We start from the raw sequence: 20,767 nt of genomic DNA, 5'->3' as shown, positions 1-20,767 counted from the left end.
CTCAAATTAACCTGCAGCTGTTTTGTAAATGTAAATGCCGTACTGTATGTACAATATTATTGAGAATACACAATACCCAAAAATCAACAACAAGCAAACAGTTAAACAAACAAACAAACTAACATGTTATCTTTGGCATGATGGCTGTAATGGATACATCATATCAAGTTCTATAAAATACTAGTTTTTAAAGCCGCAACCATTGCTTGAATAAGATGTTATTTTAACCAATCTTTATGCTAATACAATATAGTACATGTGTGGTTGGAGGCGGTCTCCCTTCTGTGGTCTGGTAGGACACCTACTGGTAGATAAGAGGTACTGCCTGAAGTTCAACATTGAACAGGCTCTGTGCATAACTGTAGGCCCAGCCAAGACAAACTACACACTGCACTTGTCTGCAGACTACACCCGTTTCCAGGAGGTCCCCCGCTAAATGAGCTAATACAGCATCAAAATCAGTCCAATTACTTGGCTAACAAGCTCACTATGCAACATGTTGTGATCTGTTAGATCTGCTATAACACAAAAAGAAAAGAAAATACATCTTGAAAAGAATTGAAAAATATGTGAATCATAAACATTTTAACAACACAAATCTTTTATGTGGATACCTGGCACACAATATTTTCAGATGGGGGTCCATGGCCAAATACATATTAATTTGGTGGTCCTTGACGTTGAAAGGTTTAAGAGACCCTGCTTTAGAGCACACACAATATGCCTTTAGAAAACATTACCCCGCCCCCCTTTTCCTAACTTCATCCTACTGCATGTCTCTTGTGTCAGTGTTGTTTGCTCCTCATCAGGTTATGTGTACATGGAGATGTACATCCACTGGGGGGGAGAGAGAAAAGAAAAGCATGGTTGATTAATACAAGACAGTGAAAAAATTATCTCACAATTTAGAAATGATACCAATTTCCAGATCCCCTTGTACCATACTGCCTTGTTACAGCTGATCACAATAGCAATATACAGTGCCAGCCTCCTCCTAAAGTTTAGCTAAGTATTATATAACGACTACACAGCACAAAACTCAGTCTGAACATACTTTGAGTGTACACATCCCCGAGTATGGACTACTTTATTATTATTAATATAATTTTTCATTTGGACTTTTTGTTCAGTTCAGTAAGTACGTTTTTAATGTAGGTTTATTAGTTGTTGTTTTTTTGTTTCAGTGTGTTTTTGTTAATTATTGTCTCCGCCATGCCAAAGGCGTGGCTGAGAGTGAGACTATGTTTTCGCCCCTGTCCGTCCCGTCCGTCCTTGATTCACGAATCCCACATTTTTCCTATTGGCCTGTTACGGCGCCACCAGGAGGCTGATGTTTGCTAAACATTTTTTTTAATATTACTCCTAGATGTTGTCTAAACATCACGCCGGTACACATTATCTCTATAGACATATCTGTCACATTTCTCATATTCCATTCTGATTGGCTATGATTGGCTTCCAAAGTTTGTGGGGGTGGCCGTTTTGCACAGAACGCCGCACATCATGAATGCAGCGCCCGATTGCTGGGAAACTTTGCACGCACATTCCTTCACGTTTTGGCCTATAACTCTTGAACCGCAGGTCGTACAATCAATATCTTTTTTCCCCTGGATTCCTTGGATCACAACGCCAACTTATAGCCCCTGTTTGTGCCAGATTCGATTCACACATTATCTCTGGGGGTCATGTGATCAAGATCTATGAGTTGTATTTTTCAGATCCCATTCCAAGTGGCTATGACCAAAGTGTGTGGGCCCTGGCTATAGGCAGAGACCTGTGCCCCGAGGAGCACACTTTTCTAGTTGTAATATGGGGTGGTCAGGGGCAAGATTCAAAAAGCTCCAAAACATTATGAAAATAGCCAATCTACAAGCTCACAATGTGTGCTGTGAGCTTGTTATTGTCAAGAAAATGTTGGCTAAGCCTTAAAACTAAGGACATGTAATTAGTTTTAGTTTGATGTTAGTTACATTATCGTCCTTTTGTAAGCCTAATTGTTACTAAAATGTTTTGTCATTTCTACTTTTCGTTATTTAATTTTAGTTAACTATAGTAACCCAGATATACCAACTGTATTGTATTTGACAATAAACACCATGACCTCTGTAAAAAAAAATCTATGTCTGTTTCTCTTACCTCTGACTCTCTCAGGGCCATGTTTGTTCCATCAGAGAACTGACTGAAGATTTCTGTTGAGGAAATATAGAAATTCTATTACATGTTTGTTTGTGTAGCAGAGTGTCTCTGAGCCTTTGCCTGAAGCAGTGGTGTAAAGTAACTAAGTACATTTACTCAAATACTGTACTTAAGTACAATTTTGAGGTACTTTTATTTTACCGGAGTGTTTCCAATTGTCTATACTTTTATTTCTACTCCACTACATCTCAGAGGCAAATAGTGTACTTTTACTCCACTAGAATTATTTGAAAACTTTAGTTAGTAGTTACTTTGCAGAAAACCTACATTAACTACTTTAGCCCTATTTTACACCTAGGCTATTTGAAAATAGCAGATCCACAAGCTCACAACGCGTCGCGATGTGGCGCGGTGTGAGCTTGCAGATCTGCTATTTTCAAACATTTTAGTACTTTTAGTTTTGGTACTTTAAGTACATTTTGATACCAATACTTTTGTACTTTTATTCAAGTCAATTTTGAATTCCGGACTTTTACTTGTAACAGAGTACTTCTACATTGCAGTATTGATACTTTTACTTAAGTAAAACATTTGAGTGTAGATCGGCTATTTTCAAATATCCTAGGTATAAAATAGGGCTAAAGTGGTTAATGTATGTTTTATAATGTAATCATTTATATCTGCAAAGTAACTAGTAACTAAAGTTTAAAAAGAATTGTAGTGGAGTAAAAGTACATTATTTGCCTTTGAGATGTGCTGTAGTGGAGTAGAAGTAAAAGAATAGACAATTGGAAATACTCACAGTAAAGTCAAAACAAATGTACTTACAGTAAGTACAGTACTTGAGTACATGTACTTAGTTACTTTACACCACTGATTGAAGCAAGAGGTCTCTCCACTATTAACATCATAACCCATGATGCATACGTATATGTCTATAGAGTCAGGAGGTCTATGCACTATGCATACATGAATATGAATAAACATGACTGAGCGTGACTTACTGCTCATGCAGTCCAGGCGTAGGGTGAGGCAGATGAAACGGTCCAGGGTCATGTGACCAGAGGGGGCGCCGTAGCGCAGAGCCATCAGGTCGAGCAGGTCGTCAGTCACACTCACCCCTGGACAACACACGCACACGCACACGCACACACACACACGCACACACACACACACACAGAGTGAGAGAACCATCAAGTTGAGCATGCCATCACTCACCCTCATCCCTGAACAACACATACATACAACTATTATTAACTATTTATTTTATTTTTTTATACATGTTTCTAGTATGCCTGTATTGTTATAGGTGGAAACTTGTAGATCATCTATTGCACTGTTTCTCAGATCTGCTATTTTTGACTAGTTTGGGTCCCGTATGTATAGTATCAAAAGGAGAAAGTACTCATTTCACAAGTTTAAAAAAAAAAGAATAATAATAAAAAATAAAAAAAATAAAAAATAGCAGATCTACAAGCTCACAATGCGTCGCATCGCGACGCATTGTGAGCTTGTAGATCGGCTATTTTCAAATGGCCAAAATGTATATAGGGCTGAAGTGGTTAATGTATGTTTTGTAATAATGATCAAAATCTACAAAGTAACTAGGAGTACAATGCTTGGCAGATTACCTGCAGCCATGATTGCGTTTTTCAGCTCACTCAGTATCAGTGTTCCAGTGTGAGAGACATCTGCCTTGATGAAGATAGCCTGGTGAAGAGACAGAGTTTTTGTCAGTATGTTTTGTCCAAAGCAGGGTTAACTAACAAAATAGCAAAAACTAGGAGGGAAAAAAAAGGAATGTTAAAGCTGCACCATGTAACGTTTCTGTCCAACACGGGTCTTCTGTGCAAGTGCTGACATTTATATTTACTTCATCCGATCATTCCGCCATGCTTTAGATGTGAATAGGACTCATGTGTTCAAAGTTGGAGTCATGTGCGTACCTTGTACGTTGTCACTTTCCTCCACAGACGAACGAACCCTTCACTGTCCAGCTTGCCGGTGCTGGATGTCTTTGAAGCATGAAGTTAAGGTTCATGAAGGTGTATTGTATCAACAGAGTGGCACTGAAACACGCACACGCACGCGCACGCACGCACACACACACACACACGCACACGCACACGCACACGCACACGCACACACACACATACAATATATAACATATACATTACAACACATCACATCGTAGCAACTCAATGCATTTAGGCATGTACACATGGTCACGACGATCTGCTGCAATTGCTTTAACTGACTTTGAACGTGGCATAGCTGGCGAATCGATGTCAAACAGGCTGGTCCGAGTATTTCGGAAACTGCTGATATACTGGGATATGCCACACACAACCATCTTAGGGTTTACAGACAATGCATCAGATTAGGCAACGCTTTTCCAATCACTGCCCGTGGTGAGTGGTTATTTGAGCCATTTAACTATAGGCATAAATAAGGCATTTTCGGCCACAGAACATGCTGATCACTGGATGTTTTCTCTTCTTCGGACCATTCCTCTGTAAACCCCAGAGATGGTTGCGCGTGAAAATACCAATTTATCAGCTGTTTCTGAAATTGGATGATTAGAACCCATTAAGACCTTTAAATCAGTAGTTCTCAAACGTTTTCGTGCCAAGGACCCCCACGATGATATGTATTTGGCCATCTGAATTTTTCTTTGTGCCAGGGACCTCCGGAAGAGAAGATTTGTGTTAAAAAATGCAAAATGATAAAATTCTTTCAAACACTTACGAAGTGACACAGTTTTCTGAAATACCAATGTTGCTATACTGTATATAGCTCAAATCTAAAATGACACAGATGCTGTCCTGGTTTTAATGAGTTAAAGGGCAAGACCACTTTGGTAGAGGTTTGGTTTGTGTAGTTACCTTGTCATGATGTAACAACAAAGGTGGGCAAGAAATTAAAAATAATTTCTCCATGGACTAGAAATTGATCATTCAAAATATGCTCCTCATTGACTTACATTGTACGGTGAAACCACTCTGGATGCTCTTTTATACCCGTAAACGAACACGGACAAAGTTGATTCTGACAGCATAGAACATCACAAAACCCAGTACTGTTTTTTTATATATACAAATGTCAACTTCCTATTGATTTTACTATTTGTAGATCCGGATCCAGATCCGCGGATTCAGCCCGGGTTCTCTTCATAATAAAAATAGCTAAATCAATAGGAAGTCGACCTTTTGTATTCAAATTAAATAAAGCAGAACTGGGTTTGGTGACTTCTATACTGTCAGAATCAGCGTTGTTTGAGTCTGTTTACAGGCTAAAAGAGCTCCTTTACCGTACAAAGTAAGTCAATGAGGAGCATAAAGGAGCATTCAAATGATCTATTATTCTAGTCAATGGAGGAATTAATTTTAATTTCCTTGACAACCTTTGTTGTTACATCATAGCAAGGTAACTACGCAACCCAAACCTCTACCAAAGTGGTCTTGCCCTTTAAGGAGCAGTTGTGTACCTGATAAGAGTACCTGATAAAGTGGCCGGTGAGTGTATTTCTACTGTGTGTAATGCAATGTAATGTAATGTGTTAATGTACAGAAGGATACATCCATCAAAGCCACCATGCTGCGACAGGCGTCCAGGTTGAAGCCATCACCTTTCAGATCCCCTGAATGAGATGGAACACAGCCAATCACAATGATGCTTTCAGTCATTTTCAAACCCTTTTGTCCCCTCATGTGACTGGCTCAAATTCAATTCAATTCAGTGTGTGTGTGTGTGTGTGTGTGTGTGTGTGTGTGTGTGTGTGTGTGTGTGTGTGTGTGTGTGTGTGTGTGTGTGTGTGTGTGTGTGTGTGTGTGTGTGTGTGTGTGTGTGTGTGTGTGTGTGTGTGTGTGCGTGTGTGTGTCCATTCATCAAGTCCATTCATGTAGACACTGGCACTGTAGAGTTTCACACACCTTGGAGGATTTCGCTGTTTAGAACTTGCTGGAGTTTCTCTGCATCCACCTCTTCATACTTTGATATAAAGACAACATGGGTTAACTTACAGTCAGCCACAGTGTTCAACAATGCTTTGTCACAACACCCTGTCATTCCATGAAAATAAGTGACACAAGTATTTCCATCAAGCGAAAAATAAATGTGAACCATGCTCTTTGGTATTAGTCTAGCTATGTCTTGCTGTGTTGGCTGGCTACATACAGTTTATTTACACAAACTTATTTTCTATATAGTGATTATGTGTTAGTGTGTTATACTTGTATAGTTGTGGTTATATTTTGCCAATAGCCTGACAGTCTAATTGTTAATTGTTTGAATTTTAAATCTCATATAAGTATTGTACTGTATACTTAAGCTCATTTAGACTGTTTATGTGAGTTTTATAATAGTGGTGTCATGGTGTTTAAGCTCATACTGTAGACATTTAGACTGTTCATGTGTTTGGTATTAAATAACAGAGACTTAAATCACCTCGTCAGAGTATTCTCGGAACAAGACTTGCTTGTCTTCATCACCAAAGCCATCAACAACATCATCATTTTCTCTTGGCTCACCAAAGCCATCAACAACATCATCATTTTCTCTTGGCTCACCAAAGCCATCAACAACATCATAATTTCCTCTTGGCTGAAAAGTAGAACAGCAATTAAATGATGTAACTTTCAATCCCAGATACTTAATGTAATTATGAAGCACTCATTTCCCAGACAATAGGCTATATTCACAGCAGCCATATTATCACTTCCTTCACAGGTGTTACCAATCATACTAATGAAGGCTCTGTACCATTTAGTGTAGCACAGTGGTTTCCACAACCCCCATAACCCTGAGTGTACAAATGGAACCAAACCACGGGTCCATTTGGTTCCATTTGTACTCTCTCAGAGTTACACACCTGTAAGGGGCCATTTGGAAGCCCATGAGGGTCCCTGGACCCCAACTGTAGACCCACTGGTGTAACAGAGTGTTTCCAGTGAGCCAACATGCACAATATCAGCACCCTGACTCTGTTTGACCCAAGGGGCAAGTCTTAGATATTTACGATGAGGCCGACAAAATGGCCAGAGTGGCGCTGTTTTACCCTGCGCCGACCTGCGGTGTCAGAAAGAATGTATTTTAACGTAAAGTGAATGGGTTTTTGACAAACTTTAGCCTAGATTTTCTTACGGTAATAAAAATTGTCATACATTCTATATGCTTCCAGTCGCTAGTTTAAAGTCTCCTTTCAATCATCAGGATATGCGTTTTGCTAAATTATGGTCTTATTTATTTTAAAATTGACGATAAAGTAGGCTATTCTCTAGGAGGGGCGGGATGATTTGATTGACAAGCTACACAACCAATAGCATTCATTCCCCACCCCCCGCTCTTGATTGACAAGCTACCCAACCAATAATGGTCTGGTCTGGACGCGATATTGAAAGATGGCGGACCTACAGTCGTGGAACAATCGGCTTCATTTTCGGTCTGTAGAAAGCAGCGGAGTGGCTTTGTCCATCTCATTTATACAGTCTATGGTTTGACCAGAATGGAACAGAGCCTTCATTAGTATCATTGGTAGCACCTGTGAATGTCTTCATACTATGGCTGCTGTGAATAGAGCCTATACTGACATTGCATTATTCAGAGAGAATATTACTCACCACCTTTTCAACTTGGATGTCGTCATATTCATCGGAGTGCTCACTGAGAAACAGATGACACACTTTACTTTAGGTTTTAGTGTAAAAAAGGCTGTATGGTCTCACGTAGTCGAGGGATCAGAGATGTCAGACCATACTGATATGTTTGGTGACATCTAAAGTCAATGAATGGGCTAAATCCAGTGGTTTTATTTACTTAAGTAAAAGTAGCAATATCACAATATCGAAATACTCTGTTACGTAAGTAAAAGGCCTGTGTTCAAAATGTTACTTGAGTAAAAGTACAAGTATTGGTATCAAAATATACTTAAAGTACCAAAAGTAAAAGTACTACAATGTCTGAAAAGAGCCGAATCCACAAGCTCACAACGTATCGCGATGCCACGCGTTGTGAGCTTGTAGATCGGCTATTTTCAAATAGCCTAGGTATAAAATAGGGTTGAAGTGGTTAATGTATGTTTTATAATGTAATAATTTATATCTGCAAACTAACTAGTAACTAGTAAGTTTTCAAATAATTGTAGTGGACTAAAAGTACAGAAAATTGGAAATACTCCAATAAAGTAAAAATATCTCAAAATTGTACTTAAGTACAGTACTTGAGTAAATGCACCTAGTTACTTTACACCGCTGGCTAAATCTGTGTGGAAACGGTGAGTTCGAATCCACCATCAGGCTTTGCCGGGCGTCTATGCGAACACAATTGGCCCATGTTCGGGGGAGGGTAGCCGGGCGGGGAGGGTGAGAGGGTGATATCGGTCATTGCATGTACTCCTACGGGCTGGGGCGGCAACTGTCAGCAGGGAGTGTTGGGCGGGAGGAGTAGGACGAAAGCCCATTTTTTATCTTGTTTTTATTTGTTGACGAAATTGTTAATATATTTAGTCTTAGTTTTAGTCCTCGTACCTTATATTTATTTTGTTTTCGTCAGTGAAAAAAAGGTAGTCGACGAGCATTTTTCGTCATAGTTTTAGTCGACGATATCAACACTGCGATCAATCAATCAATCAATCAATCCATCCATCCATCCATCCATCCATCAATCAATCAATCAAAATAGTATGTATAGGTTTAGAGTGTGTACATACAAGACATGGGTTTCTGCTTTGGACAGAATGGACAGGATGAAAGAAGCCGTCTTGTTGGGTTGGAACGTGGTCGGCACGATGAGGTATTCTCCAGGCTTCAACTGAAAGAGCTCCGTCACCTGTCGTGCATTCTTGTAGCTCTTGCTCTGGTCTACGGGCATGTGGGTGCGGAAGAAAGAGGCAGGGAACTTCCCACTCTTTTCTTTGTACTGGAATCATGAGTACATAGTATAAATATACAATGCATAACATATGTAACACACTTGAGAGATGTTTAACGTGTAAAATGTTTGGAATAAAAGAGTTTCTTACCTCTTCGGTCACCTGGTGGTGGGGGCAATGAGAACAAGAAAATATGTTGGAGAGAGCGAGAGAGAGAGAAAGAGAGAGAGAGAGAGCATGTATTATCAAGTTTCACTTTGTAATATTGTGCCTAATTGCAGAGGCGCTCTCAAAAGACAAACTAGATTACTGAGCTTTCTCATGCCTTGTTTTCTATTAGGCTTTTGCATGAAAACTAAACTACTTGTTGAACTGGTAAGAACCTCCAGCTCAGACCATGAGGTTATTGTGTACTCTAGACTCTCACACAAGTTGTGTCTTGTGCAGTGGTGGAAAAAGTACTCAAATGTTTTACTTAAGTAAAAATATCAATACTGCAATGTAGAAGTACTCTGTTACAAGTAAAAGTCCGAAATTCAAAATTGTGTGTGAGAGTGTGGAAGAGGTTTTTGCCGTCTTTTACTGTCCAGACATCAGTTTGATGGACACTGGATAAACAAACTGAAATACAGATCTTTGAAACCTGTTCACATATCCACTGAGATCCAGTATGGCCATTAGTATGTCAATTCAACATAATATGAAAGGGAGATGGAGACCTTTGGGAAATCCAGTTTCAACTTCACCCAGGTGATGGCTGCTCAGATGGTTATGATGAGCGCTCCGTGGGGAGCAGTTAGCAAGTGCCTTGCTCAAGGACAATTGAGACATCAGGATGCGACGTGCTGTGATCTTGTAGATGGGCTATTCTCACTATTACTTATTTTGTGTATATGTGTAATCATTTTTTGTTGAACATCTTTTGACATCTTAATAATGATAATAATATTAATAATGATAATAATAATAATAATAATAATAAGGGTAATAATAATAATAATAATAATAATAATAATAATAATAATAATAATAATAATAATAATAACAATAATAATAATAATGATATCCGCGACCCATACAAATCGGCCCGCGAGTGGGTCCTGACCCACTGTTTGGGAAATAGTGCAACTGCACTAAGGTTTGCCCAGTCGATATCATGATATTTATTTAATACTGATACATGCTGCTCACGCATTGCATATTGTCAACTTGCTCATCAGCTATTTTCAACATTTTCTAAAGTGTTTGGGGAAAAATTAATGTCAGAATACGATGTTATCATCACAATATTGATATTGTATTTGGTAAAACAATAAAAATCAGCTTTACACACAATTACATTCCCTATTCTGGGGCAAAAAACGCCGGAAATAGCCAAAAATGTACCTGAAGATTGCAGATCTATAACCCCACACTGGCTTTTTTTTTCAGCAAAAACATTTGGTGTAGATAGACACCACTTAGTAGAGCCAAGTAGTGTGCTCACCTCAAATAGAGAGAAGCCAATGTGAAGGTTTTTGACCAGGCGTCTGTTTCTCTTGTCAGGTTTTTGCATGAGAGACACCAGCATGTTGTTGTCTCCCTGCTTCTCCTCACACTCTCCTTGAGGACTGTCAATCTTGATCCGAAACTGAGGATTGGTCCAGAAACTGTCTACAGGGAAAGCATTGGGACATATGACAAACCTTTCAAGAGTGTTCCGTTCCATCCCATGGACAAAAATGGGTATCTGTTGTACATTTACTTAAAGGGATAGTTCACCCCCAAAATGACTTTTTTTCCCCCATCAATTAGTCACCCCATGGAGACTTGAATTCATGGATATTTTTTCATTTATGTCACATTTGTAACGACTAAATTGGCGAGAAACAGGGGTAAAAAAAACTACAAGCAATGACCCCTGTGTTGTGATCAACTTGGGTTCACCTCCTCACAGCCAGAGGCTCTCTTCCCTCAGCGAGGGATGCATAGTCTACAGCAGTGGTTCTCAAACTTTTTCATGTCAAGGACCCCCAAATGGACACTTATTAGCCCGCGGACCCCCATTTGAAAAGAGAAGCCAGGGACCCCCATAAGAGAAGATTTTTACGGCTCTAGCAGTGATTCTCAACCATTTTAATTTCAAGGACCCCCAGTTTAACATGCATTAGGGCTACGGACCCCCATTTAATGGCATTTCTATCTCTGGGACCCCAATTCATATTGTAAAATCTATGTCAATTTAACTCTAAGAGTGTACAAATGGAACCAAATGGACCCGTTAGGGTCCATTTGGTCTCAGAGTTACAGACCCATAAGGGTCCATTTGGTTCCTATCCATCATTTAGCTGGGGACCCCCTGGAACCCCCTCAAGTACCCCTGGGGGTCCCCGGACCCCACTTTGAGAACCAATGGTCTACAGTACACACTCCACTAATTATGAATACTGATTATGTTGAACATTATTTAATGGATCGTTTCTCTTTGTTACTCTTACTGAAAGTTCTTGTGTTATTGAAATGCCCCGGTTGGGAAGAACATTTAGGTTGTTAGCATTTATTCCCCCTCCCTGCCTGCAACCTTAATAATAGAACTGATTGCTTGAACTCTTTGTGTTGGTCAGCAGCGCTCACAACGCTTATTTCTGAATCCAAAATCTGGCGTAGCAGTTTAGCTCGGCTGGGAGAAAGGAGGAGTCCTTCAATCTGCCCATGGTGTCGGGTCAATGACAGACTTCTCATTCATTGACCTGCTTTGGATGCATTGGCTAAATCACTGGTTCTCAACATGTGGTCCGGGGACCACCCAGGGATCCAAATGGACCCTTATGGGTCTGTAACTCTGGGAGTTTACAATGGAACTTTATGTTCCGTTTGGTTCCATTTGTACACTCTCAGAGTAAAATTAACTCTGAGAATTATACAGTGTAGATGGAGGTCCCAGAGGTAAAATATATATATATAATATAAGAAATATCGATTTGGGGGTCCTTGTAATTCAAAGGGTAGAGAACCATTGAGCCAAATGTCTCAATATTTAAAGGGATTCAAAGTTTGACTTCCTCTACCTGGATGATTCATGCATCCTCCAGCGGTGATCCCTGCAACCCATCTGCCATCGTACGACGATGGTTTCCAGTGGCAGGATGTGTCTCCATCGATGACTTCAGGACTCAGACAGCAGATGTCCAAGTGTCCAAAGTACTTACAAAAGTCCTCCATGGTCATCCTGTGGGAACATTGTGAGATCGATGGAAGTGACATAATAAAACACATAATAAACCCTCTTCTTTTGTTCTTCAGTGTAAAAAAAATAAAACAAAAAGTGCACTCTTCGGAGCGGAGGTTCCTACCAGGCAGAGCTGGCCCTTCCATTGGGCAGAGTAGGCAATTGCCTAGGGCGCCATGAGGCTGGGGGGGGCACCGACCAAGACTAGATTTGTTTTATTTATTTTTTACGAATTGAAAAATATATATTTGTGTATTTTTTTTATAAAACACATCATCGTCATCATCTGTTTTTACGTCCGAAGACCCCTGTCCAGGACAGGCTTCAGGCGCGCCTCCTCAGGAGACTTGGCTCAGATCTGAACCCATTTTTTTTTGTTAAATTACATTTTTACTGTTCTACTTCTGTTCTACCTTCTACCTGTTTTTCACTCTCTGTGGCATTACGGAGGATTTACACAGGGGTCATCAATATGTCCGTACACGGTCAAACGTGTCCGTGGCAAGACAAGTCTATGTCCGTAGCACATTTTTCAAATGATATCCAATGGTTTAGCTGGCAGAACTTGATCTCCTTCTGTCCTCAAGTAACCCTGTCCTTTGGGCAGTAAATATTTTAGTAATATCTTTGTGAATATATAATTTGTAAATCTGCAACCTTGCGTGTGAAGTGTTGATTTGTGTATTTGTGCAAACTATCTGTCCCTCTCTGTTGACTGGAAGATGCAGCATCAAATAAGTTATCAATTATCAAATATGTGTCTGTTTTCAATGTCAAGTTAATTTATCCATTGTTCCCATGCAGGGGTCATCAACATATCCATACACGGACAAACGTGTCCATGGCAAGACATGTGTATGCCCGTGGCACATCGTTTTATTTTGAAAAAAGAAATCAAATTATAGTCTATATATTTTCTTCATTATAATAGCTAATAGCTGCCTTAATTCTGCGAAAATATAGCAAAAATGTGCTTTCAAACCTTTGTTGGGGAAAAACCTCTACAATCATAATCCATGGAAACCCTCCATCCACAGCCTGGGCCCTTCTCCAACCTAAAAGTTAGCTCACTATTTTGACACTGCATTCAGTTAAAATCATGGCATGTCCTTCATTAATCACTCATCATGAACATATCGTTTTTGTCTCTCAAGTTTCCTTGTTCTAGTGTTCCATTGGCATTTTATCGTTGACGTTTCCGTGAGAAGCATTTAACCTGTAATTATTACGTCTAATAAATCAAATTAAATCAAGTGTAGATTGTAGTGTGTGTATTTTTTCTATTGTTACATTTGCATGCCTTGGACTTTCTCATCAACAGAGAATACCTTATCACCTTAATGGAAACCACAACTAGCTACCGTACCTTGCCAAACCAAACCAATGGTTTAGCTGGTAGAACTTGATCTCCTTCTCTCCTCAAGTAACCCTGTCCTTTGAAAAGCCAGCCATCTCTATAATACTGTAGCCATATGATGTATAATACACACCAACTCACCTTTGCACCTGCTGCGGTCTGCATACAGACTCTATTGCCTAAGTGGCCCTTTTGCGATGGAAGCACTGTCTGTACTGATGAGACTCTATCATTATCAATTATAATATTGTTTTCTGGTGGTTAAGTGGCTCAGCAGTTAATATAAACATACTATTGTTTTAAAATGTGCAGCACATTGGAATAGACCCTATGACACATGAGTCCATTTGTGTACATTTAGGGCTAGGCCAATGTGTTTTTGGTAAAATGATTATTTTGCATGTCCGTGGCAAAAAATAAATATTGATGAAAAGTTCCATCAGGAGCTGCCATGGTGATGACCCCTGGATGTACAGTATAGACAGGTTTCTTGTTTACAAACATTAGTGGGTGTGTGGCCATTCAGAATGCAAGGCATGCGATGCGTGCACATGCAACAGCCACCCATGTGAATGGCAACGAGCCAGCGACATGCACAATACTGTCAGCACAGCAAGTAAGTCACATTTCTTTGACATAAGACTTTCAGCGGCCTTTTAACTCCAGTTGGTTGCCTAGCTCTGGTCCATGTTCGAGTTCTCCTCCTAACGCTATGGACCAGAACTAGTTGCCTCCCATTCTCTCTCTCTCTCTCTCTCTCTCTAGCCAATCGTAGCCAATCAGAATGGAACATGAAAAATCTGCCGGTTACGTCTTGATCTCATGACTACAGAGATAATGCGTACCGATTTGTTTGGCCTAAATCTGTACGAGTTGTAACAAAACGTATTTGTTGTCGGCCTCATGGTACCACTATAACAGACTGATATGAAAAATTCGGGGGGATTATCACTTGGCCTACTGGGAGCATGTGTGCACAGTTTTACGCCAATCGATCCAGCGGTGGCCAAGATGAACTGTTGTTCACAGACGGACAGACAGACAGACAGGAGACACAGGAGCGAAAACATAATCCCTCGCCTTTGGCGGTTCTGGCCTGGCGGGGATAATAGTAATACTACAGTATAATAGTTTGAATGTCTCTATACAGCATGCTTTGCAATTCCAGGCGCATGAATAAAGTATCGGTTACAATATTAAACATGTATACAGCATTAGACTGTTGACATTGATGTTGAACTTGCATAGAGACAGACAGACAGACAGACAGACAGACAGACAGACAGACCAATCGGTCCAAAGTGGTTAACTTCAGTGGTTTACCAAAACTCTCCATCATCGCGCCTACAGAGGCACATCTCCCGATCCTGAGGGCTGACAGTCTCCCACAACGGAGACCTATAGGAAGATTAATGTATAACTTAATTAATATTATGTCTCATTACTATACTATACTATAATGATATGCAGTTAACAATGCAAAGACTCAACGATTCTTACAAGTCATTCCAGTCGCCTTTCCATTCTCCCTCACCCCAGGGGTTCCACAAACGCACAAGGTCCACCAAGTTCTTTCGGCTCGTCATCTGAACGTCACATTGGAAAAATGAACCGGTGATTGATTGGTGACATTGGACAATATCTAACAACAAGTTCTCACTCTCAAGCCCCGTTCAATAATGACGCCATGGCAGTGTTGATTTGGTCGGCTAAAACTATGACAAAAAATGTTCGTCGACTACCTTTTTTCACTGGCGAAAAGTACATTAAAACTAAGCTACGATGACTAAAACTACGACTACATATATTGACAATTTCGTCAACAAATAAAAACTAGACTAAAATGTTATGGTATGGACTAGTGGAGAAGAGATCCAGTAGAACTCAATTTATTTGAAATGTATTGAAAAGTTTCTGGCACAGGATGCAATCCTCTACGCCAGACTCAACACAATATAAATATTTTTTTTTTCAAATTGCGACATTCACAATTCACAATATACTACCCTTCAACCCAACCCACCCCACAACCCACATACAATCCCCCAATATACATATGGTACACGCATAATTTCATTAAAAAATGTTAAAATCTGTTTGTTAACCAGTCTATGAAGTTACAAGCCAGCCCTATAATTGTACAGAAAGTCTTTTGATGACCAGAATTTGTCAAGTCTATTCTTGAAGGTATTGACTGAAGGAGCCTGGACCACTTCCTCTGGAAGTTTGTTCCATGCTCTTACAGCTCGAAGTGTAAAGAAATGATTTCTCTTTTCAGAGTTACAGTTTAGTGGTAACAATTTTAGGGAATTCCCTCTCAACTCGTACCTATTGTCCCAGAAGTGGACAACAGGCTCGGCTACATTATGAGCTTAGGTATATCTGATATTTTGGAATAGCCAAAGAAATCTTAAAATGACACAGATGCGTTCCCGGATTGAATGGGTTGAACCGGAGTGAACCGATTCAAATGATTCAGTGCAGTGAAAAGGACAACAATGCCCACCTCTAGGGATCGGTTTCATTGTGTTATATATTAGATCCACATTACCTGTTTGCTACCGGTGACGGCGTAGGCGTGGCCGTCCACCAAACCATTGGATGACACCGTGTTGGCAGATGACTCCTATAAAGACATGTATCATTATTAAGACATACTGTATATCATTAACAGTGGTGGATCTACTTAAGTACAGTCCTTGAGTAAATGTACTTGTTACTTTATACCACTGATTAACTAAAAGAAATCACCATTAACATATAGAAATCACCCACAGATCAAACATAGGGCTTCCCGGCCTTTTTCATTGAGACCCAAAATAAGAAAACGTACCTAAACGTCCAAAAATACATCTTACCACTTAAGCCCTGTTTAAAAAATAGTGGGCGAGAAAACACATCTAAAAGCTCTGAAGCTGATAAATCTGCTATTTTCACTCTTTTTTCTCCTTTTTTAAATTTTATTTTTTACATTTTTTAAATAGAAAATATCGTTAAATTGTAGGGGGAAAAAAGAAAAGAAAATAAGAACATATTTATTTGTTACCCCCCAAAAAAATGGTCCTGTGTCCCAGAAATGGGTCTTAACCCATTGTTTGGGAAATAATGACCTAAAACCCCACATAAAGCACTTGATACAGTATTATGTATAGCAAAATTAAATCAAATGGTGTAAGCACCAAATATATTAACCCATTTACCCTGACCGGGTTTTATGAAAAACCTTTTGTTCAAATACATAAATACAAATAATGTTGCTATATACTGTATACAGCAACAAATACACCAAAAGTGTATTGTGTGTGTGTGTGTGTGTGTGTGTGTGTGTGTGTGTGTGTGTGTGTGTGTGTGTGTGTGTGTGTGTGTGTGTGTGTGTGTGTGTGTGTGTGTGTGTGTGTGTGTGTGCGCGTTCGTGTGCGTTCCGTGTGCGTTTGTGTGCGCGTGTTCCTGCATTCCCAGTAGGCTATGAAGGCTTACTTTGTGGAGGTGAGGAGGGAGGAGATGTGTTCAAGATGTGTCTTACCCCCTGTGGTGTTGCGCAACCCATCGGGGACCTGTACTCGGCAGCTCTTTGTATTAGTGTGAAGAGGTCTGGAGGAGCATCTGCCAGCTCTAAACGTATGTGGATGCCTCCAGTGAAGTCGACCAACGCCTCTGCAGGCGTTCCTGAAACCATGTCTGCATAGGAGCCACACACCCTGGCACAAGTACATAGAATAGCCATTATTATGCATCCGAGTCAAAAGGAAAACATTTATTTTGCTGGCATTCTATACAGGAGAAAAGAAAGATAGAAAATGCAGAGAATTGACAGCTGGTGTACTTTTAACTGCAATAATGTTTGGTATTATCATGTGACGTTTGAATCCCATACTTGGCATAGGCTTTCTCCAGCAAGGCAGGCCAGAACTCATTGGTTTTGGATTTGACGAAGATCAGTCGGCCATCGAGCGTTGGTAGTTTGTCATCAACGATAACATCCACCCACTTTCCAAACCTCCAGAACTGAAACATGGATGTTTTTATAAGCAAAATGTTTGTTCAAATTACAATAAATAAACACTAGTATAGGCCTTGATATACTAGCGCAATTTCTCTGTACCCTGAAGTGGAACAATCCGCAGTATTCCTCGTCAAACGACTGCTCCTGTGGCACAACTTGCTGAAAGATTTTGTTCTGGAATGTTAGCGCTCCAATAGATGCGATGAACCAGCAGTTTCCTGAATGAAATCACAGTGTTTGTCAAGTTTACAAACACACTCTGTCAAGAGAGAGAGAGAGAGTGCCGATTGCCAAAGCATTGCCTATTTCCCACCTCAAATGTTTTCAGATGCACATGTTAGTGTACTGTTTGAGTTTGAGACATCATGTAGGAGCAACAGTGTAGCAGCCCAACAATGTCTCCATAATGAGAATCAGCTGTATGGTTTGTGATTATTCATGAGGAATTGCTTTTTTTTTTATTAAGTAAAGTCAGGAGACTATGATGGCCACTGTAGAATCTTCCAGGACTTCCTCCGAAACCAAGTCTTAGAGTTAGAAGCAAAATCCCCAACTTCAAAGTTAAAGGAACAATGGCTACCTGAACTTGGCAGAAAGAGGAAGCTATCAACAGCTGGCACCAGATTCTTGAGGAGCACATGGTCAATGCAATGTGACGCAGGGGAACTTTTGAAAGGCACACGCCGAAAATAGGTTGCTTTATTCGGATACATGAATGTCACTGCCCGCCCCTGCCGGTTCTCTGAATTTGTTTTTTTTTAAATAGGCTCTGTCATGATTAATTGACCACATATATGAAGTTAAACAACTAAATTCTATCCGAACGATATCTTAAAAGTAAATTCCGTGCCTCAAAAAAAGTAGTTTGAGAGCGTTTTGAAGTTTTAAAAGGGAGACGAAAACAGAGGACTCGAACTCGCCACCTGATTGGCCAACTTTCCCTGTCAATCACAGAACAATGAGCGAGGACGCTGACAGGAGAGTTCATGTTATGAACTCCGGAGAAACGCTCAGGCATGTAGGCCAGACTCACAACTGAAATCAAATACAAATGAGATTTCCGGAGGGAGGGGTTTACCAGGCGAGGGGGGAGGCATATCTATCTCTATTTATGATGCACTGGGCCTGCTTTGCTTCCTCTGGCACTGGAAAGCTACACCGTGTTGTGGGCAAGATGCATACTATCAAGTATTAGGAAATCCTAGGATAAAACGGAATGCCGTCTGCGAGGAAGCTGAAGCCTGGGTATCATTGAAAATTCCAACAGGACAATAATCCCAAGCATTCCTCAAAGACCACTAAGGCTTGGTTTCAGAGGAAGCCCTAGAAGATTCCAGACGGGCTGTCAGAGTCTCCTGACTTGAACCCCATAGAAAATGTCTGGTGGAATTTGAAGAATGTGGTTGAAAAATGCAAACCCAAGAATACTAGTGAACTGGCGGCCATTACACATGAGGAAAAACTGGCTCCTGGCCATTCATCGCGTTTGCAGCAGGTTGTAGCAAAAGGATGCTACAAAGATGCTTTGAACACAGTTTGAATAATTCTGACACTGCAATTGGCATACAAAGTGACATTTTGTGTTGAATGTGGAGAAGCCACTCATGATATAGTTGTGTTGAGCTGTTTGCATTTTTGTTTTTTTTGTTATTTATTGGTATTTAAACTTTGTATACTAAGTTCAAATCCGTTGACAACTTACATTTGTTGATTTATAATCTCTACACTAAATCCCTTCTCCAAAAACAGCCAAAACAGCTCACCACGTGTTGACACATTTTCGCCGAATGTTGCCCCCAGAATAGGGATGCTAGGATTCAAGTGGTTAATTATTGCGTTCACTTACCAATTCCTCCTTGGCCGAGGTCAAACCTTGAGACTCCATCAACAATGAACTCTGGGTTTGGAACAAGTTTCTGAAACAGAACAAGGTATGTTAAATGTGTGTTTTGATACGTTTCTATAAGAAAAGTCCGGCTTTCATATCTTTACAATAAATATGTAATAGAATAACTGCAAGGCACACTGAGATTTGTTCGGCCGAATGATTCAACGCTTACTGCTGGTTCATCTTATCAACTGTTTTAAAGGTTTGTAGAGCTCAACAACATTATTGTGTGTGTGTGTTTGCATCAGTGGTGTAAAGTAACTAAGTACATTTACTCAAGTACTGGGGAATTTTGGACCACGGTTCTCTTACATTTTCAATGATGTTATGATATCTTAGGATGAATGGTACAGTAGAAAAATGCCGCCACAGCTTAAAACGTGTTTGAAAGTAGCAGATCTACAAGCTCACAATGTGTCGTATCGCGACGCATTGTGAGCTTGAAGATCGGTAGCTTGTAGATCAGTAGCTTGTAAATCGGTACTCGACCAATACGCGTGTTTATGGGCAAGTTTATGGGTATCGGAAGTACAGACTAGTATCGGTACATCTCCGATCGGTAGCATTCCATAACTCTTACCCTCGGTCTCCTCCAGACCACCCTGGCCAGGTCATTCGGGTGGAGGAGGCCCTGGCCAATAGAGTTCTGATCAGGGGGGAACATTTCATCGACGATTTCATCATTGCGGAACAGAAAGTACTGCTTCAGCTGCTGGTAGTCCTGCTGCAGGAACATCTGAGGGTTGGTCAGGCTGCCACGGCCGTCTTTCCACACACCTGGAGGAGGCATCTCTGCTGCTGCTGGTGATCAGATCTGTTGCTGGACAGAACAGTGGTGGAAAAAGTACTAAATGTTTTTACGTAAGTAAAAGTATCAATACTGAAAAGTATAAATACTGTTACAAGTAAAAGTCTGGTATTCAGAATTTAGTAAAAGTAAAAGTACAAAAGTATTGACATCAAATTATACTTAAAATACCAAAAGTAAAAGTACTCATTATGCTGTATGTTCCATTTCAAGTTTTCAAAATGTATACAAATCTTTTGAAAATAGCAGATCTACAAGCTCACAACGTGTCGCGATGCGTTTCGGCTATATTCAAATAGCCGAAATATATAGAGAGCTTAAGTGGTTAATGTATGTTTAGTAATAATAATCTCAACCTACAGTACAAAGTAACTAGTAACTACAGTTTTCAAACAATTGTAGTGGAGTAAAAGTACAATATTTGCTTCTGGAGTAGAAGTAAAAGTGAAAATTGGAAATAAGTAAAAATAATCAAAATTGTACTTGGTTTTTCCACCAC

General features: G+C 40.1%; 1 protein-coding gene across 1 annotated transcript; it reads right to left on the bottom strand.

Annotated features, from left to right (window-relative positions):
* Positions 1-779: 779 nt before the first annotated feature.
* Positions 780-20,250, bottom strand: LOC311036957 (calpain-1 catalytic subunit-like; the record flags this gene model as incomplete). Its single annotated transcript, XM_084045966.1, has 20 exons — positions 780-837; positions 2,137-2,189; positions 3,141-3,257; positions 3,768-3,846; positions 4,083-4,151; positions 5,715-5,776; positions 6,069-6,126; positions 7,755-7,797; positions 8,843-9,051; positions 9,155-9,166; positions 10,491-10,657; positions 12,052-12,212; positions 14,893-14,967; positions 15,070-15,155; positions 16,121-16,195; positions 17,093-17,267; positions 17,444-17,574; positions 17,672-17,790; positions 19,419-19,488; positions 20,041-20,250. 20 exons carry the CDS (start codon positions 20,248-20,250, stop codon positions 811-813), a joined length of 1,998 nt encoding a protein of 665 aa, XP_083902092.1. The 3' UTR covers positions 780-810.
* Between the last annotated feature and the right edge of the window lie 517 nt (positions 20,251-20,767).

The sequence above is a fragment of the Gymnoscopelus microlampas genome (genome assembly GCF_963454915.1).
Source record: "Gymnoscopelus microlampas genome assembly, chromosome: 20".
Taxonomy (NCBI): domain Eukaryota; kingdom Metazoa; phylum Chordata; class Actinopteri; order Myctophiformes; family Myctophidae; genus Gymnoscopelus; species Gymnoscopelus microlampas.
This window is presented reverse-complemented; position numbering and strand designations above follow the sequence as displayed.